Genomic DNA, 24521 nt, shown 5'->3' with positions numbered 1-24521 from the left:
TAAATGACGAGTTGATGAGTGCTGACGAGTTGATGGGTGCAGCACACCAACATGGCACAAGTATACATACGTAATAAACCTGCATGTTATGCACATGTACCCTAGAACTTAAAGTCTAATAATAAATAAATAAATAAATAAATAAAAATAAAATGTTTTTCATGATAATTTTCTAGGAAAAGGTTTTTATAGGTTTCTATCAGAGGAGACTGGAATCTCTGTTAGCTATTTTGACCTACAATTAACACAGGAAACATGATACTAAGTACTTATATGGATATCAAATTATGAGAAGAGTTTATGTATTTTTATGTATCCTGATGGGTTATTACACCTTTACTATTAACATGTGAGCTGCATTGTATCTTGATAGTTGAATCTGATTTGAGCTAGAATAGTTAGTTCGTAAACATTACGTTTTAATTTAATAGCTGCAATCCTATTCAGTTTTTATCTTTCATTGGGAAATATAAACTGAGTAATACATGCATGAGCAAACCATATAATCTTTTTGGGTGATGGGCTTTTGACTTGAATAACCCTTTAAAACCTCATTGATTATATTTTTTCAAAGTTTTTTTTTTTCTTTTTTTTTTTTAGCAATTTCAACACCTGTTTTAGGAGTTGAGAGCTAATTTTTCATAACCGTCTTGTAATTGTTACCATCATTCTTTGGCTTTATCCTTCTCTATTTTGAAAATCATTTTGTAGTTTACTCCATCAGTTTTGTTTGATACAAAACAGTGCGTTGTTTTGCTCCTTTCTTATTTCTCCCCTTATAATGTTTTTACAGATATTACTGTTTATAAGCAATAAAACAAACACAAAAGCAACCTAAAACTGCAATATAAAACTCTTTGTAACAACGAGGGGGTTGAAGTCATGCTGTATAATCAAAGTGATTAAAAGGAAAAACGAAAACTACTGCTTCTTTTTTGTCATTCTGTTTTTTAAGACTGTATCTCACTCTGTTACCCAGGTTAGAGTAGAGCGGTACAATCAAAGCTCACTGCAGCCTCTGACTCCTGGGCTCAAGCTATCCTCCCACCTCAGCCTCCCAAGTAGCTGGGAGGAGAGATGCAAGCTACCATACCTGGCTACTTTTTTTGTATCTTTTGTAGGGACGGGGGTGTCCCGATATTGCCCAAGCTAGTCTCAACTCCTGGGCTCGAGTAATTCTCCCATCTTGGCCTCCCAAAGTACCAGGATTACAGGCATGAGCCAGCATACCTGGCCAACTACTGTTTGTCTACACACACACACAACTCTTCTGACACCAAATATGTGATACTTTTTCCTTTGCCTACCATTCTCCAATTTTGTCTAGTAAGACTGGGTGTCTTACAATTTAACTCAATTCTTATGCTAATGACCCAGAGTTAGTGCAGACTCCACAGGTTAGACTCAGTCTTACAATACATTTCTATACTTCAGATGCCAATCACATGTAGTATGTCCCCAAATCTCCCACAACTTCTGTCCAACATGGCCACAAATTGGGGATTCCAAGTCCTTCCTCAGGTTCAATAATTTGTTAGAACAGCTCACAGAACTCAAGGGAACATTTCCTTATAGTTACTAGTTTATTATAAAGGATATAACTCAGACATAGTCACATGGAAGAGATGCACAGAACATGGTGTGGGTGGGGGTACAGAGCCTCCATGTTCCCTCTAGGCATGTCATCTTCCCAGTACCTGGAGCAGCATTAACAGTTGTAACTTTCTCAGCCACATGACAAATTTAAATGGTTATAAGGAAACTCAGGAATGTTGCTAGAAACAAAGAAGACATTAGACTCAACACAATTAGTAAGCAGAACAAAAGAGAATTTGCAATTTACTCTTATGTTTTTAATATTTGACTTTTGGGGGACATTTCGTGATTAGAACTTATGTGTCCTATTTAAATTTTGGCGAATGTCCCTGTTTTATCATTTAAAATTAAATCTTGGGTTAACTTGAACTTTATGCCCCCCTCAGAGAAAAAATAATTTAGAATTCCACTTTTCCAGACATTAGGATTGTTATTTTTGCTTGCTACGAGAAATTAAATACATGACATGCTGAAAAAAAGTAGTGCTTTTCCTAAAATAGTCTTGAATTCTATCTATCTAGATAACAAGCGGATCCATGCCACCGTTTACTACTAAAACCATTTATCATCCCATGTGTTTGCAATTGTGTAGGACTTTTTTTCAATGATTTTTTCCTTTTTTACCATTTGATTGACAGATGCAATGAAACTTGTTCACAGCTCCTATCAAAAACAAGTGCTGCCATGTATTAACTGAAAATACCCATCCTTCATCTTGGAAACCTCATAAAGAGTCTGATATTGTAAATGTATTTTCCAAAACATTAAAAAAAGAAAATATTTTGGTGTTTTGCCAAAGTTCCCTTAAGAATTTTAAAACTTACGTTGTGTAGATTTTTTTCAGAGGAACTGCATGTATAAAAAATGACTTATGTGGTCAAATTGAACGCTTAAAAAAGTTTCTAGTTGAACAAAACCTTGAAGGCAACATTTGTATAGAAAATTAAAAAATATATATATATTTATATGTCTACACATACATATTGTTTAAAAATCTTATTTAACTCTTTAAGCTTTATAAATTGGAGATGTAATAGCTGCCAGGAAATGGTGTAGTGAGAAATGATGAAATAGCACATACAAAGTAGTTACCTAGGTAAATCTCTATCCTATCACCAACTCTTCCATCCCAGAGGCCTCCTTTGTCACACAAGCTAAAGAACCAGTTTCCACTATGTCTTATTCTTATAATCCTTTTTAAATTTAATTGATACAAAGCAATCTTTTTAATGTGTTTGTATTCCCTACTAGGGCAGAGACATTTTGTGTTCATTTACTGCCAAATTCTCCAGAGTTATTCTTATACATGGTATGTGTTCATTTACTCATTCATTCAAAAATAATTCTTAGAACTTACTTTACTTTTGGTGGGGTTACCGTGCTGAACGAAAAGTGAAGTTTCTACTTTGATAGGATATAAAAATAGTTAATTTATAAGCCACACTTTTTTGATGGGTCCAAATATATATGATAATTGTGCAATAGTTTCTAGGCCTATTTTTTTTAGCATATATCAGCATAGGAACAAAATTAGTATGTTGTACAAAATATTGCGTTGTAACTTTTCTAATATTTACGTTGAAGGGAGCCATTTTACATGGATATTTCTAATTTGGGGAGAGTTGCTTAACATTATTGGATGTCACTGTTTTTTACTTTTTCCATAGGTGAACGAAGGGAGCCAATTCTGATGCTGTTCTACAGTCTAGGGCTTAAAGAACCATTATTCATTGTACTTTTCAATATGTGTCACTTCCTTTCATAGAATGTCTTTGTGGCCCTTTCCTAGATGTCATTAATAAGGCAGTGTAGAGTTTGTCCTTGGTGGGAAGATGTATAATAGTGGTAACACTTCACCATTTCGGAATATCAAAACTGTATCCATGTGCCCTGAAACATTGAGTAGCATCTAGCAAACCATATGTTTCCTAATACTGTTTTATATAGTGTTACAAAAAAGTATCAATTAAAAACATTATAATGCTAATTCATTTTAATTTAAACACAATCTAAATAAAGTCCTTTCTTATACGTTTACATTCTGGAGACAAAGTTTGTGAACTGCACAGATGATCTAACAAGTGTTTCAAAATAAATTGCTCTGTTAGCATTTCCTATACAGATTCATTATCCTTTGTTTCTGTGCTTCGTTCTGACCCTCAGGCTTGGAATTCCTTACCTATAGTCCTTTGAGCCCATTGATTCCTCCTTATCCTTTAAGAATTATTCTAACCATTCTTTTCTTCTGGAACCTATTTCTGCCCTTCATTCACTCCAGAGTGATTAGATATCCTTTCTTAGTGTTCCCATAAAATCATGCACATATTTATTTCGCTTACCATATTTTTCATAATTATGTTTCTTCATTTGCATTTCCTATTAGAATGTGACCTTTTTGATACTCAGGATTTTATGTGTTACTCTTTGTAACTCTGAAGTATAACACAGTACCTGTCTTATAGACAGTGCACAGTAAATTTACATTGGATTAGTGGATGAATAAAAGTTAAGAATGAAGATGGATCTGATTCTTCATGCAGAGGATAGAGCCTCAAGGAAGGTATAGTCCAGAAGGGAGAGCACGATTCAGTGATGATGGCTTTTCCCACTGTGATAGTAGTCAGAGTTATAGAATGAGTGGGCAATAATGAAATAAAAATTGCTTGAGGAAGAACATGCAATGTAGACTAGAGAATTGAGTAACCATCAATTAAGATTGTCTTTATGGAGTTCAGTAGAGATAGATTCCATAATTGTTGTGAAGAATTTGGAAATTGTGCACAGATTAAAGAATTCTGAAACTTAGTTGAAAGTAACTTGTTGAAAAACCTTATAGTAATTGGGAATACAGGCACAAAGGATGTTGGAAAGTTTATTTTACAGCCATAAATTATTGATGAGTTATCACTGCCAGCATATCCTCAGAAGACATTTATGTTGTCAATTTTTAAAAGCACTTGGATAATTAATTTAGATTAATATAATTCACTTAGATTCTGTATAAAATATTAGTAAATGATATTACTTCCTTGATTTAGACTTTACTTTCTGCCACGGACTATGTTGCGTACATACTTTCATTTGCATTAACTTTAATACTTACTCCAATGTAATTATTCACATTCTACAGTTGAGGAAACAGAGGGTAAGAAAGCTCAATCCAATTGTCTTTGATCATAGAACTATTAAATAACAGTTCTGACATTAAATCCATTCCATTTGAATTGAAAAACTGTACTTACACTACTCTGCAGTATGACCCCAAGAGTCTCTAATATACATAAAAGTTTTCTGCACAAGTTGAAAGTGGTAAGTATACATGTCTATAAATCTAGTTGTCTCTTACATGGTTATTCATTTGTTTATTCAGTCATCAAACATCTATTGGCCCTCTAGGCACTGCTAGGTACTACATATGCAACACATCCATATATCCTCATGGAAGTTACAGTGGAAGAGACTGGCATTAGAAATATAAACAACTGTATAATGACAATTTTTGATAAATGCTGTGAAGAAAACTGGAGTGCCTTTTATTAAGTAGATTACAGAGCAGGCTTCTTATGTACTTACTTCCCTGTGGGCAAATGTAATTAGATTTACAATATAGCTTACTGTAATTCAAGAAGATGCTTAAAATAGCTTTAGATAAATGGTACCACCCCAGTGTAATCAAGCTGAACAGTTTGAAAACATTGGTCTTCTAGCAGCCTTTTCACAGCACAGAGAGAATTTTGGCAAACTGTGTGGTATTCTTGAAGAAAATCATGGTATTACACTTCAATAGGTTCTGAAAATTTACCAAATGTCACATCTGTATTTCAGTTTTGGAGGGTGACTTTGAAACTATTTCAACAATGACCTACATCAGTTCACAAAAGAGCATAATTATCCATGGAGATAACTCTTAGGTTGCCCTTTAAATAGCAGTATCTGTCCTGCTGCAACTCTGAGCATATGGCAGATTTTCAATTGGAAATATGGATACGGCATTTGATAAGTTTGAATATTAGGCTTAAGATATTGATAACATTTGGCATAAAATCAAAATAGTAATATAACAGGAGAATTTATTTCATTCAGAACTTAATAAAGCTGGGTGGTCAAAGTAAATAAAAAACAAAAAAAAAACACAAAGTAAAGCAAAACTGTGTGAAACTTTGCCGATGTTAACAACAACCTAGACCCTGACTTTAGTGCACATCGAAAGTTATAAAGTCTTGGCCAGGCACAGTAGCTCATGACTGTAGTCCCAGCACTTTGGGAGACTGAGGCGGGTGGATTACTTGATGTCTGGAGTTTGAGACAAGCCTGGTCAACATAGTGAAATCCCATTTCTACTAAAAATACAAAAATTAGCCAAACATGTTGTTGCATGCCTGTAATCTCAGCTACATGGGAGGCTGAGGCACGAGACTCGCTTGAGCCTGGGAGGTGGAAACTACAGTAAGCCAAGAAAATGCACTCCAGACTGGGCAACAGAGTGAGACTCTTTCTCAGAAACAAAAAACAAAACTGAAAACAGTTATAAAGTCTTATGTTTTAGTTTTAGAAGTTACCTTGGACCTGTAATATAATAACATAAATAACTGGTACTTAACTAATTTCCGATTGCAAAAAAATTTCTGAGTCAATGTTCTGTTATTTGATTTTTATTTTCTCACCAACAAATGTGTGTTGTAACTTTACTTCTCGTTCCTCCCTCCCCTTTCAAAATGTCTTTATAACAGATAGAAAACATAATTTCCTGACAGTTGGAGACATTTTTGTAATTATCTGCAAACCTGAGGGGCTTAAGATTCTATTTGTTAATGCTATTAGAAAGTGGTTGAAATGATTTTCATGAAGTAAGGAAAAATGTATGTGAAAGATAGAAGTTAAGTATGAAATCCAATATCATAATTGAAACCTGTTATCATTTATCAACTCTAGACATTGTCTTCCCTATTATTGTTTTTCCTGGAATTTCCTTATCCTGTTAGTACTCTTCATTACCTCTTATGTCTTTCTTGTGTACCACTCTCACAGGGGAGAAACCCTTAAATTAGGTCTTGAAGAATAAGCAGGAGCTTGCTCAACAGAAAGATGAGTTAGAGGATTTCTTAATAGGCACTGACATCTATTCAGACTAGAAAGTTAAATTAGTTCAATGTTATTATTAGATGTAGTGCAAGGGAAGGCATGATGTTAAAAGAGAATAAAGCAGTGGCATAGGGTCAGATCAGATAGCAAAACCATTTGATATGGTTTGGCTATGTCCCCACCCAAATCTCATCTTGAATTGTAGTTCCCATAATTACCACATGTTGTGGGGAGACCCAGTGGGAGGGTAATTTAATCATGGGGGCTTTTACCTCCATGCTGTTCTTATGATAGCAAATGAGTTGTCACAACATTTGATGGTTTTATAAGGGACTTCCCCCTTTGCTTGGCTCACATTCTTCTTCTTCCTGCTGCCAAGTGAAGACGGACATGTTTGCTTCCCCTTCTGTCATGATTGTAAGCTTCCTGAGGCCCTCCCAGCCCTGTGCAATGGTGAGTCAATTAAGTCTCTTTCCTTTATATATTACCGTGTCTTGGGTATGTCCTTATACCAGCATGAGAACAGATTAATATAGTAAATTAGAACCACATAGAGTGGGGTGCTGCTATAAAGATACCCAAAAATGTGGAAGCAACTTTGGAACTGGGTAACAGGCAGGGGTTGGAACAGTTTGGAGGGCTCAGAAGAAGACAGGAAAATGTGGGAAAGTTTGGAACTTTATAGAGACTTGTTGAATGGCTTTGACCAAAATGCTGATAGTAATATGGACAATGAAGTCCGGGCTTAGGTGGTCTCAGATGGAAATGAGGAACTTGTTGGGAACTGGAGTAAAAGTCACTCTTGCTATACAAAGAGACTGGCAGCATTTTGCCCCTGCTGTAGAGATTTGTGGAATTTAACCTTGAGGGAGAGGATTTAGGGTGTTTGGTGGTAGTAATTTCTAAGTGGCAAAATGTTCAAAAGGAAGTAGAGCATAAAAGTTTGGAAATTTGCATCCTAACAATGTGATAGAAAAGAAAAATCCATTTTCTGAGGAGAAATTCAAGCTTGCTACAGAAATTTGCATAGGTAATGAGGAACCAAATGTTAATCACCAAGACTGTGGGGAAAATGCCTCCAGGGCATGTCAGAGACCTTCACAGCAGTCCTTTCCATCACAGGTCTGGAGGCCTAGGAGGGAAAAATCATTTCTTGGGCTGGGCCCAGGACCCGCCCTGCTGTGTGCAGCCTCAAGACTTGATGTTCTGTGTCTCAGCCACTCCAGCCATGGCTAAAAGGGGCCAAGGTACAGCTCAAGCCATTGCTTCAGAGGGTGCAAGCCCCAAGGCTTGAAAGTATCCACATGGTGTTGGTCCTGCAGGTGCATAGAAGATAAGATTTCAGGTTTGGAGACCTCCACCTAGATTTCAGAGGATGTATGGAAATGCCTTGGTGTCCAGGCACAAGTCTACTGCAGGGGTGGAGCTCTCACGGAGAATCTCTGTTAGGGCTAGGGGAGTGCAGAAGATGAATGTGGGGTTGGAGGCCCCACACAGAGACCCCATTGGGGCATTGCCTAGTGAAGCTGTAAGAAGGGGGCCACCATCCCCCAGGCTCCAGAATGGTAGATCCACCAACAGCTTGCATCGTACACCTGGAAAAGCCACGGGCACTCAACTCCAACCCATGAAAGCAGCCAGGAGGAGGGCTGTACCATGCAAAGCCACAGGGGCAGAGCTGCTTAAGGCCATGGGAGCTCACCTTTTGCGTCATTGTGACCTAGATGTGAGACATGGAGTAAGTCAAAGGAGATCATTTTGGAACTTTAAAGTTTATTGACTGTCCTAGTGGATTTCAGACTTGCATGGGCCTGTAGCCCCTTTGTTTTGGCCAATTTCTTCCATTTCGAATGGGTGTATTTACCCAATGCCTGTATTCCCATTGTATCTAGAAAGTAACAAATGTGCTTTTGATTTTATAGGCTCATAGGCAGAAGAGACTTGACTTGTCTCAGATAAGACTATGGACTTGGACTTTTGGGTTAGTGCTGAAATGAGTTAAGACTTTGGAGAACTATTGGGAAGGGCATGATTGTGCTTTGAAATGTGAGGACATAAGATTTGGGAGGGGCCGGGGGTGGAATGATATGGTTGGCTGTGTCCCACCCAAATCTCACCTTGAACTGTAGTTCCCATAATCCCTATGTATCATGGGAGGGGACCTGATGGGAGGTAATGTAATCATGGGGGCTCTTACCCCTGTGCTGTTCCTGTGATAGTGAGTGAGTTCTTATGAGATCTGATGATTTTATAAAGGACTTCCCTCTTCGTTCAGCTCTCATTCTTCTCCTTTCTGCTGCCACATGAAGGATGTGTTTGCTTCCCCTTCCACCATGATTGTAAGTTTCCTGAGGCCATCCCAGCCCTGTGGAACTGTGAGTCAATTAAACCTCTTTCCTTTATAAATTATCTGTCTCGGGTATGTCCTTATAGCAACTTGAGAATGTACTAATAATGCACTGTAAAGTTCATGAAGAAATGATCACATCGGGTAAAATGTTTGGTGACCAGAAAGCGGTTCACTTACACTCCAGAAGCAGAAGGGAATGAATGAAGGACTAATAGAGATACAGAAGTGTGCATAGGTAACGAAGATGTTGTGGGAGTTCATGCCTGATCTGATGGCATTAATTTTTTATTTAAATAAGAAGCCAGGTCACTTGGGTGTGTGGCTTATTCCTGTAAGTCTAGCACTTTGGGAGGTCTAGTCGGGAGGATTGCTTGACGCCGGGAGTTTGAGATCAGCTTGGGCAACATGGTGACTGCAAAACATCGTCACTACAAAAAAAAAAAAAAAAATACGAAAATTAGCCAGATGTGGTGGAATGTGCTTGTAGTCCCTGCTATTTTGGAGTTTGAGGTGGGAGGATCGCCTGAACTTGGTGAGATAAAAGCTGCAGTGAGCCATTATTGTGCCACTGCACTCCAACCTGGGTGATAGAGTGAGACCTTGTCTCAACAACAATGCGAACAACAACAATAAGAAGCCAGGTCAACTGCAGGAGGTGATTGAGGATATTTAGGGAACTTAAGGATAACGGATGATGTTAGAACTTTAATGGAGGAGAGGAAGATACAAAGATATGTGTGAAGAGCTTACAGAACAGGCCTTGGGGTCCTGCTGAAATTGAAATATATGAATATGTAGTGGTATCAATCTATACAATTAATCCATTTTCCTTTGCTCTATTTAGTACAATAATTGTATAGTCCATTCCAAGTTTGGAATTTTGAGAATTCTTGTTGAAAGAAGACAGGCATGGGGGACTTGAGATTGTTAGTGATTGATTATAGATGATATTAATATTTATTGAGTACATATGATGTGTTAGTAATTGTGCTTAGTACATTACATATGTTGCCACATTTAAACCTTTTTTTTCTATGAGGAAAAAGTATTGTTCCCACTTTCTAAAAACCAGCTGAGGATCCAGGTATGTAATTTTCTCAAGATAGATTTACCATGATGTAATGTAACTGGGATTTGAGTGAAGATTAACATTGCAGCTGAATAGAGAAAAAAAAGTGAGGCTAAAAAAGGGTTCATAGTTTGGGAGAAAATATGTCAAGAGACTAACCAGTCTCAAGAGGATTCCAGAACAGGATTGATAGAAATAAAATATTTTAGATTGCATGAAATACAGGGAACTAATTGGTAAGTAGAACATCAATGTTTAAGCCTCTAGTGATAGAGGCATTCAGAGTGGCCATGAGATCCAAGTGGGAAATGGTTTTCTGAAATGAGAGTTGAAGTAGAGATCATGAATTCTATGGATAGATTATTTATTGTAGTACATAGGTATTGATTATCAATATTGATTTGGTGAGATTTTGGAATCAGGAGAAATGGATTTTGAAGGACTGATCTAAAAGCTGATGAGTCCTAGTATTCAGAGTGATACAGATTGGTGAATGTAAGTGAAAAATAATTTTTTGCATGAAGGTGGAAAAGTAATGATACAAAAGCCACAAAATGGAAGTAAGATTATTCTGAGCCTCTATCTTGGTCTGAGTGTATGAAGACAATGACTTATATAAATCAGGCTTTCAAGGAGAAAACAATTTGGAGACAACATAATGTCTCGGTTAGGAATAAGGAAGTTTGTTTATTAAAAAATGGTAGTCATAGAGTGTACAATGGACAAGGTTGAGAAGGACATCAAAAGGAGTGTGGTAGGGTGGAGAGTATGAACCAAATGGGAAAAAGTGCATAGCTGTGTGAGTGAGAGATTGCGAAAGAAGGTTAGTGATTAGAGGAAGCAGTTTATTTGGGGCTTGACAGTGAGAGACAAGAGGCATCAGTGGAATTTAGTGGCTTTAAATTTGTAAACAGAGCTTTGGTTTAAAGGTGTTTTGCTATTTCATTTCCAAATACTACCATGACCTGACTTTCAACCACATTATTATTTGAGCTAAGTGAGGATGACAGTGTTCAAAGTTCAGTGGTGGTTGGGGCTGATACAGGAGTCTTGTTGGTCAGATCAGTGGAAAATTTGGATGATATTAACTGGATCTATACCTCTGGTTTTGTGGCCTTGCTTAATAGTATTTTACTTTAAAAATTCTAAGCCAGGCACGGTGGCTCACACCTGTAATACCGGCACTTGGGGATGCTGAGGCAGGCGGATCACCTGAGGTCAGGAGGTCAAGACCAGGCTGTCCAACATGGTGAAACCCCATCTCTACTAAAAATACAAAAATTAGTCAGGTGTGGTGGTAGGTGCCTGTAATCTCAGCAACTCGGGAAGCTGGGACTGGAGAATCACTTGAACCTGGGAGGCGGAGGTTGCAGTGAGCCAAGATTGTGCCATTGCACTCTAGCCTGGGCTACAAGAGTGGAACTCCATCCCCCATCCCCACCAGAAAAAAAGTTCTAAAAATATTAGTACAAATTTTATAGATATTTGTCTAATATTTCACTTTTTCAAGGCATTATATTATATTAATTTAATATTTATTGTTTAGGATTTGCATATCATCATTTATGCTTTGCTTATTAGGACAGATACCCACTTGATGATATTAATTTCCATTGTTAAATTTTAAAAGGGCATAGTCTTACCTGAGCACTTGAATAACTGTAACAAAAATTTAAATTGGGTCTGTAGATTTACTTGTTTCACAAGACATGAAAAAGAATGTGTGTTTTATATAAAATAAAGGAGATACTGTATTATGAAGTGAATTCTAAGCATACAATTCATCAAAGTTTAGCACTAGAAGTGTTTTTATACACCACATAGTCCAACCACCTGTTTATGGCTGATTCATGTGCATTTGGTATCTTTTCATGAAAGATATTTCTTCTAACTGGTATCGTGGAAACGGTGAGCAAGATCAAAGTTGGAATATTGGCTCTATCCTTAAATCTGTATACCCCTGAGAACTTGGCTTCTCCAAGCCGAGTATTTCCTCTTCTGTAAAATGGGGATGTTACCATTATCAAAGAGTGATTAAGAGGATTAGAGTGCCCATTTTACCTTTAGATATCTTTGACTATGAGGTCATACTTATATTGAACAAAAATCTATCTCTCTGTAATTCTAATCAATTCACTATAGTTCAGCATCCTGGGACCACGTTAGGAAGTTGAAAATTATCTTAAAACTGAGTTTCCCACTGTATAATTTTTGGTGTTTATGCAGCAACCTGGCCTTTAACAACTCATTATTAACCATGTCTTATTTTCCCCAAAGATAATGATTGAATAACTACATTTGCCAGGCAAGGGCATCTGGGAGTCTCCTGGACAAATTTGATCATCAGAGGAGTCCCATATGTCCCGGGAATGGGTCTGCTTTGGTATCCCTGCTGTGCTCAGGCGTGGGTTGGGAGGTGCCTGTGGGAAATGTGGACTTCACGCAAATTCAACAATGGATTTCAGAGGTCAGCAGCTTGAGCCCTTGGCCAGTTATACTTCCTCTAGTTGTAGGCCTTTGAGGCACATGCTTAAGAACACCACATCATATTTGTCCACCTTAATTGTATATAAAAATAAAATTGCTAAAAGCTCTAGTGTAGTATTTGCTTTATAGAGTGAAAGATAAATGTAAATTTTGCTATGGGGAGATGGTAGCTAAAAGAAGCTACTATTTATGCTTCTCTCTTACTCTCATGCAGAGCCCCTCTCACAACCACCCATGCTTCCCTCAAAGTAAGATGATAAACTGAGCATGGCAACATTCCAAGACAAGCTTGGTATGATTTGCCTTTGCAGTGTATCTTGGCTTTGCCCCTCCTCATGGTTAATTTTCAGTACACCACTAAACAAATTATATTTTTTCAATGTTTATTGATTTTTCTTTCATCTTTGACTTCCTCGATTAGGAAAAGGGTAGGCTGTTAATGTCTCTATAACAAAGAAGTGAGAACAAGATTAGTGAACTGAATAATTTTGTTAAAGTTCTGAGATCAAAGCTTATTGTCCTAGTGTTTCTGTTACTCATTTTCAGTATATGATGATGTAGGCCATTTCCTTAGATTCGATTCATGGAACTGTATTGCCCTTGCTTAGAGATTTTAAGTTACACTACTTATTAAGGAGTACCGTAGAATTTCTTATGTCAACCATGAAAACAGCTATATACCGTAGCTGTAAATAGTGTTTACAGTTATATACATGTAGTTGTTTGCAACATGGCTTTTTAGAATCTGTCTTCAGTGACTTTCAAAGATCACCTTTGCTGGTTATGTAAACTTAAAACAATGGATTTGCTTTTGGACATTTAAGAGTATGATGCGGTGTCTCATGCCTGTCATTTGCCAGCAAAAGAAATGTTACTCTTCAGCTTTGCCACAATGCCCTCACATTCTTCAACCTTGAGTTAGTCAGCCACTTATCAGCTGATGTGATTTTACATTTTTGCCTTGATCATTAATCATTCACTTTAAGTTCTCCTTTTGTAGTGTTTGCCAGTTGCTTCCAAAACAAACATGCTTTCTGGGCTTAAGGAAGGGAAAAGCAAAAAGATTTAAAAGAAGATAGTAGATGGTTTCACAGTTACTTTGGCTTTATTACTAATGCCAACTCCTATCATAAGGCAAGAACTAAGCTTGAGGTATTAATAAATATTTTATTCAAGGAACTTTTTTTTCAGCCCTTATGAGAATTTATAAACATGATTGGATGGGATGGTGCTGTTAAGTTAAAGGGAGAGACTCTCTCTCCTAAGATAATAGATTGTTTGGTGATTTTCTGAAAATTTGAGTGTGGGTTTACATAGTTTTAAATATTCCTTTTAGATTTACTGTGGTTTCTAAAACAGTCTCTTGTTTTAGGAGGACATTTATTTATTTTGTGAAATAAATTAATAAAATTACATATGTCAGCTGACATAATTTTTCACTTTTATTATTCTGTAGATAATAATCAACCAGGTGTAAACATGAGTAATATATTTCCTCTATTACATCATACATTCCTAGCCCTTTGAATAAGCACCTTTGCAAAAATATATTTCATTTCTGTCTTGATTAAAATTTGTTTCATGAGTTGGAAGAGATCATGAACCCTGGGTAATGCATTTTGGTTGTAACTAAAATTCTTGAGTCAATTAATTATGAGTTACGCCAGACATGGAACTTTATGACACCCAGGGTATTCTATTAAAATAGCAGTATTGAAATAGCTGCTGGCCCTTTCTAAAAAGTATGGCCATTTAAATCACCTAAATAATGATCTTTGAAATTACAGAATTAAAAATACCACGTTATTTCCTACCTGATAATTGGATGAGAAATTAGACATTAACCTAGCCTTCCAAAGGCCTAGAGATTCCATTTTTTTTTTCTTTCCTGTTCCTTCTTATTTGTGTTAACTTTATTTTCAGTAAAACAGATCAAGGAATTTCTCTTAGTTTATGAACCTTTCTAGAAAAGTAAATATAGCTTATACTTTTGCTATTGGTTTTATATTAAAGAAATTATGCAAAAGTTGCCTTTTAATAGAAGTAAAAGTCTTTGTAGAACTTATCTGTGATTTACACATGCATGCTTCAGAAGGTCAGGTATTCTAACTTTTGTACAAGGTAAAAGTTACTTGGAATATGGAAAGGCATGCTAAAACAAATAGAAAACATTTTATTTCATTTCAACTACCTTTCTTTTTAAAAAATCTTTATTTAGTAGACATGATTTACATATCAGCCCTCAAACATAACTTTTAAAGTTTGCTCCTGTTTTAAAAGAATAAAGTCACTCTTTAAGACAAATGAAACTTTTACTGCCCTGTATTTGCAGAACAAAATACTGTAAACTAAAATTAACTGTAATATTCTAATGTTGTAGAGAAGAGCCAGGGAATTTCTAAAGTCATGTTGTTAAAACAAATTTTTAGTTGAGAAATAAAAAAGAGAAAGAAAACTTCCTTAACTAATGATTCTCAAATATTAGTAATATTATTTTATTTCACATGAGAATCAAAATGTGGGAGATCTCACTTGTTAGGTACAAGGTAAGAAATATAATTACACAGACAAAAATGGATTATAGCAAATAATACCAGTTTGTCACCATATCTATACATGAAATAAATTCAAAATTATATAATTTTAGTGGTAATTACTGAATCAGAAAGAGTAAGATGTTATGTTTTAAAAATATTTACTATATAAAGTTTAATTATTGTGGCATAATAATACTGGGAGTTTTGTGAAGTATATCTTAATATTGATTCTAAATTCAAATGAATTTATTGTTATAAGGAGATATTTTGCATGTAAAATTCACAAGTTTTTGTGTAATTTTTATTAAATTACAATGTATATATATGGTCTACTTATTATAGTTTTGGAATTTACAAAGTAAACAATTGATTATCAACCTAAAATTCCTTCCATTTTAAACTACAATGTCAAGGTTCTCTGGTTAAATCACGTAACATTACAAGTGCTATCAGAATGACCTCAGACTATTTCTGTTCTGTTTTCTTTGGCCTTACTCATGTGATATTTTTTATACTTTAAAAACCTTTGCACTGCACTATGCTACTGTAGAACAATCTGATTTTTCTTGATTACATCTCAAAGTTGATTATACTGATTTAATAATAAGATAAATATAAGAATTTGTAAACTTAAATATTTTATTTTTAAAATAAAGAATCTGCAGGGATCTAATGTTTATTCATCTATATATTCTAATTTTTACTGTATTAAGTAGCAATATTAATATTAATTAGTGTCATTATTAATAATTATATTTTAATCAACTATTATGGGGTAACATAATTATAACATAGGGTTAGTGGTGATGCAAATGAATTTAACTAAATAATCTGTATGTAAAGGAGTCTTTAAATAGAACTTTGTAGCTTTAAGAGAAGAGTTAATAGTTAATTGTTAATGTTAATTAATATTAATTAATATTAACTATTAACAATTATTACAATCAATAACAATTATTCATTCAACAATTGTTATTAATAACAATAATAGCAATTGTTATTCATGTTGTTATCATTTCATTGCCAAACACTGTATGTATTGGTATTTTACAAATGTTAACTAGCTTAATTCAATAGTCAAATTTTTGGGGTAAATACTAGTATATCCTTTGTTTTCAAGTAAAGAAGTTGGACAGAGAAGTGAAAAACTTGTTTCAAGGTTCATATCAAAGAACATACAAGAACTGATTATTAAACATTGGTTATATTTTTATAATATTTCTGATGTATTGTTAAACCTTAGATGCTTCACTGAAATTTTGCTCAATTTTTAATTAAGACATTTAATATAAATAGAATTTTAGTGTATTTATGTAAAAAATTTCAAGATATAACTTTATAAACACACACACATATGCATGCACACACACACGCACACACTCACACTCACATATATTTTTGTACCAAAAATGGAGGGAAACATCACTCAAAAGTTAAAAACAAGCTATTGGTTTGAAATCCCAAAGATGCTGGACTGAAATGAGTCTCTCTGATGTTTTGGCAGGAAATCCTCTACACCTTGAGAAATTTTACTTGGGACAGAAAATATAAGGGCAGGCACAAATAAAGGCAGGTGCCATAATTATAACATAGGGCTAGTAGTGATGTGAACAAATTTAACTAAATAATCTGTTTATATCTAAAGGGGCCTTTAAATAAAACCTTGGAGCTTTAAAAGAAGGTAAATAGCATTTTCAGCCAGTGCAATAGAAAGCTATATGTTATTAAGTCTTTCAGATATGAAGTTGGATATATTTTCCATTTTTCTAAACATGCATAAAAATATTTAGATGGTTACCATATTCTTTGATTCTTCTAGGAGTCAATCTTAAGATGTGATGCTTTCATGTGAAACCTGAAACAAGGTGATCTGGGGAACCAAAGACTCTAGGACTCTTGGTGCCAACAGAGCTACTCTGTGAGTATCCTTGGTGTGTAATGATGCTTTCTTCCATCTAGCTGTTGTAAGTCATGCTGTTTATGCAATTAGTAAATCTTACTGTGAATGGTAATATTGGCATGACTACTGTTTTAGTTCATTTTCTAAAATAGGACATACCTTAAACTTGGTACTTTTAGCTTCTAGTGTTTTCATGATCCAATATACTGTGTGATCTTGGTCAAGAGACTAAGTCTCAGTTTCTCTGTATATAAAAAGAAGCTAAATATAAACTTCCTTCATTAAAATGATTAAAAAGTAGTAAATGATAAAGTTTCAATAATATTAATAGAATTATATTCTATTTTTATTACTAACATGAATTCTGATTTTAAAATTAACGAGAAAGCTAGAGATATATACTTTTAGTTATTTACCTTTATCATTGACACTTTTTAAAAATCTACATTTTGAACAAAAATGATCATATTGGGGTTTTTTACATTCATATTTTGTTTGCAAAGGGCTTATCACTCACGAAGTTTTCACACTCATGATTCAATCTGATTTAATCCTTCATACAATCTTGGTTTAAAGCAGGTCAGGGATTTTAATCCTCACTGTGCAGATGAGAAAACTGATAACTGATGCTCAGCATTGTGTCTTGCTGAAGGCTGCATAACTTATAAGGGACTTAAAATTCAATATTCTTATAACCAGTCTATACTATCTTCTCTAGACTGTTCTTATAACTAGTCTATACTCTTTCAAATAAATGTAAGCAACTGTATTCAACTGGTCAAATTTCTATTTTTGCATTGGATTGCTACATATTTTAACTAGTTTATAAGAGTAGTGTGATAAATTTACAAAGTTATATTACCTGTTTGTTGCGAACAATTCCTAGACCAACTGTATGGCTGTATTCTGTCTTCTACCTCTGTTGTATCATGTACTCTATCTTCTACCTCTGTTGTATCATGTACTCTGTCTTCTACCTCAAGTTCATGAACAAATCTTGGTATATCTATGTAGTAAACTGAATAATGGACCCCCACATCTTAAACTCTGCCGCTTCAGAATATTATGTTACATGGTAAGAGGAGAATTAAGGTTGCAGATGGAATTAAGGTTGCTAATTAGGTGACTTTGAAATTATCCCTGATTATGTGCATGGGCCCAGTGTAAATACCAGGATCCTTATAAGTGAAAGAGAGAAGGCAGCATGAAAGATACTCAGTCCAACCTTGACGGTTTGTTGATGTAGGAATGCAGCCAGAAGCCAAGGAATGCCAGTGGTGGCTTTCAGAGTATGGAAAAGCAAGGAAACAGATTCTGTCCTAAACCTTCCACTCACACCTTGATTTTAGTCCAGTGAGACCCATTTCAGACTTCTGACCTCTGAAATTGTAAGATAATAAATTTGTGCTGCTTTAAGCCATTGTATTTGTGGTTGTTTGTTACAGCAGCAACAGAAAAAGAATACAGCTCAACACTGTGAAATTATGGAGAGCCTCAGAGTAGAAACAGTGGTTTGTGCCAAGAGGTTACTAGGTCAGTCATAGGGGTATTTGCTGCTTTGACTGAATTTTTTGTTCCATGTTAAGTATGATCATAGGGCTAGGTTGTAATATGTCGTATGGTTCCTTTTGGATACATAGTTTGCTAAGGAAACCAGCTTACCCCTGCCTGTTCTTATGAAGAGTACAGAATATAGATCTTGGAGCATTTGGGTTCAAATGCTGCCTCTGATGCTTACTAATTATAATCTTTTTGAGCATCAGTTTTTTCATCTGTGAAATGAGGACAATACAAGTTCTTTATAGGGCTGTTGTGAGAATTAGCTATTAATTTGTGTTAAGTGCTTAAAATACTATTAATACTTGGCATATTGTAGGGAATAATTAAGTGGTAGCTATAATTATTACTAAATTATTCCTCAAATACTGTATTTTCTAGATTCATTTTCTTTATTCAGATCTAGATAGGAAAGTATCCAAAACTATCTCAAAGGGATGAGCGCCTTTGTGGTGGAGGCATTTTAGTATAATTACGTGAATTTTGTAATTTGATAGTTTACTTAATTTTTTAAAACCTTTCATGCTTTGAAATGCCTCTTCTTTGTCTGTTTTCGTCATCATAAATATGTAGATGAAGCAAATTTGTATATTCTATAATAATTCGTTTCATTGACTTTACTTATTGTACTGTCTTAACTGTTTTATACTGTGAGTCTTTAGGTTAGTTTTGATGTTACTACTTCAGCATGCGAATATCTTGGTAGTAGGGAAAGTATGCAGCACCTTGTAATAAGAGATCCTAGATTAAAAATACTTCACAAGTGAGAAAAACCTAATCTGTATAGAGTTTTCAAAGACATTGTTGAGAGAGGAGTCTCTTAAGTGGATACATAGAAATGACTACTTCGGTCAGTGCCCCATTCTCTGTGTTTGACGGTGGTGGGTCTGCTTTAGGCCTGGTGGGAGCATATATTTGATCAGTCTTTTAGGCCTTCACCACAGTGGCTATATCCCAAGGGACAATATATTAATTAATTCAACCAACATGTGTTACATACCTCCTAATGCCAATAAACAAATAATGTCTGTTCAAGATGTTTCCAGCTTAGTGGGGAAGAACCAATGATCCCTGAAGTAGCATAGATTCTAGCAGTCTAGTTAGGCAGGGTGGTAAGACCTGTTTACTCTTTCTAGCTACCCACACACAAAGGCCAGTTGCAGCATGCCATGATTTCTTATGCAGTTTTAAAACGTGCATTGCTCTTACAAAACAGTTTGTCTGTGCCTGTCTTTTGACACCCTAGGTTTTCTCTAGTACGAGGAAAAACAAAACAAAATACATTCCTTACATAGACACCTGAAATACAAGGAATCCCTTTAAATTGTGTACTTAAAAACTATAATCACAGGCCTATTGAGTCTGTGGTTAAGAAACAGATATCAATAATCACATAGTATGTTTTAGTAAAACGAGGTTTCACTTTTTCCTCAAATACGTGTGGTATCTTTGTGGTGTTTTTCAATCAATTCCTTCGATTTTCATTTTACAGTCTTACTTCTCCCACACTTAACTAATTGGCATCTCATTTACCTGGATAAAGCTAGAAATCACAGAAAATTAGGAGGAGCTTTCCCCAAGGCACTCAACGATGTGGAAATGGTTGAATCTTTGGGTAGCCTTGGAGAACTGTTTGAACACGGAAGCTACAAAGGATATCACTGTTTCTTCCCTATGTTTTCACTTGAATCCAGCAGTTAACAGAAGGGTAGCAGAGGAAAATAGGAACTATTTGACCAAAAAAATCACTGCAATGAGTTAGTGGAAGGTTTCAAGTGAATTATGTGCCAAATGCCTTCCCATGCCTTCTATGCCTTTCTGTGCCTTTCTACCTTGAAACTGCATTAATAAATCAGTACAGAGGTAAGCTGAGCATGCCCGGCTGTTAATATATCCTCCCTAATATTCCAGTAAGCCTCTCACTGTGTCCTCATTTCTTTCACATAGACTATGGATTGTGTGGGTCGGTATAAATGCTAACAATCAAATAATTAGGCTTTTTCTTTCATGTTGAGTTGGCCAGATTTAGATATTTGGCAGTATCTTAAACTTAGGAAAGTTTTTAAATGTTCAGTCTTCTCCATTCATAACATGGTTCAGAAATAATGAATTGAGAGTTTCTGATATGAAATAATCCGTCAAATGTGGTAATGTGTCTATAAAAATATGGTTAAAATGAGTATAAATGGTTTTAGATACAGGGAAACATTTCTGTGATACTGTCTTGATAATTAAAATCCTAACATTACTTAACAGCTTTATGATGTGACAGCAGATGCCTAGAGTAGGTAGTTTTATTATTTTGGCTCGTACCTTTAGCTTATGTGAATGTATGTGGTGATCAATTAAATTATGCAAGATTTTATAATATATGACTTTGCTAATACTACTTTATAACTCTATTTTAGCTTTGACAATTCTGGTTTTAAAATATGCACACACACACACACACACACACTCACACACACATATATAGCCTCCCACCATGGGAAAGTGAATATTTAAAAAATGTTCTTAATTTATTTAGCAGGTATGAGTGCATATTTCTTACAGGCATATATTGTGCAGTGGTAAAATCTGGGCTTTTAGTGTGCCCATAACTCAAGTGGTGAACATTGTATCCAATAGGTAATTTCTCAACCCTCATCCTCCTCCTAGCTTCCCACCTTTTGTAGCCTCCAATGTCTATTATTACAGCGAGTGACTGTTTGAGAAAAGTAAAGCTGCCTTATTTATCCCGGCATCCCTCCTGTACATAATATAATGGGTTTTGTGGCTAGCTACTCACTATATGTTGGTTAAATTAGTTATTTAATTAAACACAAGGAAAAAATGTATTCAGCTAGTCCCTTTGATTCATCTCTTTAATTCTTAAAATTGATGCAGAACTGGAGAATATTGCTTGGATATATGGTCAAATGGGGTTTCTCATTTGAACTTATCAAAACTTAGGCTTTCCCTTGTATGGGAAGAACCTGCTCTAGTAAAATTATCATACAATGTAGACCAGATCAGAATCTGTCTCCTCCGTAGGAAGGCATATCTGGAAAAGGGAGAGCCCAGAATATTGCTGCATCAAGCTTGCTTAATTTTTTCTTGAAAATTCAGCTATCAGATGTGGAGTGGATTGAAGTGTTATTTTAACAGTAGTATCTGCATTAGGAAATATGAGGCCAGTATGTAGGTGAGAAGCCTGGGGGTTACAGAGGTTAGATACTTTGTTCAAGATGAGAAGTAGAGTATAGGTTTTACCCAACTCTTCTAATACTAAATCAAGGTGTTTTCTTGTCGTCGTTTTATTTTGTGGTTTTTGTTTTTGCTTTTGCTACTGCTGCTTTTTTTTTTTAAGAGCCCTTTAAATAATCCTTTTTTAAAAAGAATCCTTTAGATTTTTTTAAAAACATCTTTTTTAAAAGAATTTTATGCTGCATCATAATAGTAATAACTGGTGGTCCCGGGGGAATGACGTTTAGTGAACAGGCTGAGGTCTGTCACAGTGCCAGTCCAGGGCAAAAGAGGTCCATGTCCTCCATCTGCTGCTGAGGAGAACACCAAGAGAGTCTAGTCCCTGTGGGGAACCCAGAGGGTAATAAAAGCATTGAAGCCATGGGACTTTAACTTCTAGGGCATGGTTATGGCTTCTATAAACTGTCTTTGCCATGTAATTTTACATTGCTTTTTAAATTGTTATATTCTGACATCATCATATGGAGGTTTTCTACTTTTATTTAAAATAACTTAAAATCCCAGTCTGGACAACATAGCCAGACCTTGTCTCTACAAAAAAATTTTTAAAATTGTCCAGAGGTAGTGGCATGTATCTGTAGTTCCACCTACTGAGGAGGCTGAAGCAGGCTAGTTTGAGCCCAGGAGTTCAAGGCTGCAGTGAGCTTTGATTGCCACTGCATTCCATCCTGGGTGAAAGAGTGAGACCTTGTCACAAAATTGAAAAACACAATAAAATAAACTATGATAAAAATCCTAAAATAACAAAAGGTTACCTTAAGTTTTATTTAAGATATAAATTTGTTTTGAGGTGTGGAAAGATCTCATGCCCTGTGAGATGTGACTGAGACAGTAGATTTAATGTTGCCTTAAACTTCATTTATTTATATCTGGTTAATGACTAATGCCTTTGTAGTGTTTTTAAACCAGGAGAAATAATGACTTCTTATTTTACAAATAGCAGTAAAAAGTCAAAGCACATTAAGATACCTATTCTAGTGTAATTTGCAATAGCAACAGATGGAAACTACACACCCTATCATATTATGTTTTATAACATATTCTCTGGCATTCCTATGTGGAGGAGAAGTGGTTAGGTGGTTGGGTGGGTGGAAGATGCTTGTGGTATGTGGATGTTGGGAAGGGGAGGGGATATTGACCAGTTTTGAGTAGGAGCATGTCGTTGTCTGCATTCATGTTAGATGTACAATTTAGGCAAAGATTTGGGGTTTTGAGTAGAGAGATTGAAGGCTGGGATAACACTTGGAAGGCTACTAAACTTGTTGGTGCCTGTGGGAATTAGGGAAAGAAGATAGATTTAACTTCTCCAAGTAGAATTTACAAGGATTGGCAACTTTGGTTTCATTTTAGAGAAGAGGAGACATTTTTGCTGACTCTGAGACTTTGAGCTGAGTGGCAGAATGTTAGTGCATTTAATAGAAAGCTGTGGGACCACACTGCAAGCTGAGAGTGATGGTGGGGAGCTAAGTGGAACCCAAGGTCCTGAGCTAGAAGAATATTTTTAAAGCACTCTCTCTCTGAACTTGTTTCCTCTATTGGCTAAATACAGTAGTATCTACTATTGAATGGATAATAGCTAAGAAAGTAAGGGTCTTAAATGTACCATGTACTCAAATCACCTTTCCAATAATTCTTTTCCATTAGTGAACTCCTGTTGTCAGCAAGAAGGGGGAATCTATTAAGGTGGTAGAATACTTGCATATTTAGGATCACCCTCCCCCAATTAGATTTTTCTAGGATGTATTAAAACTTTAAAGGAATTATTCTGTGAAAGCAAATTTGACTGATGGCATCTTTCTCTTATGCTTATCAAGGTTAAAATGATTTCTTTTTACATTATAACTCTGAGAGATAATTAATGTGGATTGTTTTCTTCTGCTGTAAGCTAACTTTTAGCTCCATTGTAATTCTAGAATTTAGAAAATAGAATCACTGTTAGTACTACTCAGTGAAAGTTAGGATTATGGTACTGTTTCCAGGAAAAGAATAGAAAAAAATATTGTATCCAGATGAGAAAAGAAATGTGTTATATTATTTCCATTATGTTTGTGAGACCTTTGGTTTTTGTGTTTTCTGATTAATTTACTGCTGTTTTCCATTCACAAGATATATGTGAGCTTTCTGTTCTTTAGAATTTCTTGTACTTTTTATTCAGATGAAAAACTTGGATTTTGCACATTAATTCAGTTTTACTCCTTAGTTACAATGCGAAAAACATCATAATCTCACAAGGGAAATGTGTAAAATGCTTCGTGAAACTTGGGAATAATATTATAAATAAATCTATTGCCAAGAACTTATTGTCGTGTTTTAAACACGGAATTAATAACCTGTTCCAAGGGCACACAGGCTATTTATCAAGGTTTTCTCCTAAGACTATCTGCATTTCCTTTCTCTCCTGTCCTCATATTATTGAAGAATTTTGGAAACCGGAAATCAAAAAAAAATCTCGCATGATCCTATTTTTGGAGTTACTTTTGAGAATTTATAACCTTGGCAAAAGTTAGTCACCTTCAGCCATTCTCTCCCCAGGGCTCCTGGTGAACAGGTCTGTTTTGCATTTGGCTTTTCTTTTCTCAAAGGTGCATGTAGAAACCACACTGTCTGTGTTTATCTCACATCTCACAGAATTTAGTTGCCCAACTTTAGTAATGTGATTTCTCTGTACTCTAAGTTATATTCTTATAAAAAAAGGTG

The 24521-nt window shown here is 35.4% G+C and overlaps 2 protein-coding genes across 6 annotated transcripts in view; both read left to right on the top strand.

Moving 5' to 3' along the window:
- Nucleotides 1-24521, top strand: part of LOC139356728 (uncharacterized) — an 87590-nt gene that overhangs the window by 43553 nt on the left and 19516 nt on the right. For 2 of the 5 annotated variants that reach the window (XM_071071531.1, XM_071071527.1), the window contains one exon: nucleotides 2848-8943. In XM_071071531.1, the coding sequence (XP_070927632.1) occupies nucleotides 2848-2939 (92 nt within the window). In that variant the 3' untranslated portion in view covers nucleotides 2940-8943. Of the gene's footprint in view, nucleotides 1-2847; nucleotides 8944-11971; nucleotides 12006-16940; nucleotides 17040-24521 lie in introns of those variants that run through there. The other 3 variants (XR_011609082.1, XM_071071528.1, XR_011609088.1) reach the window with 3 other exon arrangements.
- Nucleotides 24314-24521, top strand: part of LOC105474050 (solute carrier family 16 member 7) — a 98122-nt gene continuing 97914 nt past the window's right edge. Inside the window, exon 1 of the mRNA XM_011728370.3 lies at nucleotides 24314-24372. The gene's annotated coding sequence lies outside the window, so the exon portion shown is untranslated. The remainder of the gene's footprint in view (nucleotides 24373-24521) is intronic.

This window comes from Macaca nemestrina, chromosome 10, assembly GCF_043159975.1.
Source record: "Macaca nemestrina isolate mMacNem1 chromosome 10, mMacNem.hap1, whole genome shotgun sequence".
Taxonomy (NCBI): domain Eukaryota; kingdom Metazoa; phylum Chordata; class Mammalia; order Primates; family Cercopithecidae; genus Macaca; species Macaca nemestrina.
This window is presented reverse-complemented; position numbering and strand designations above follow the sequence as displayed.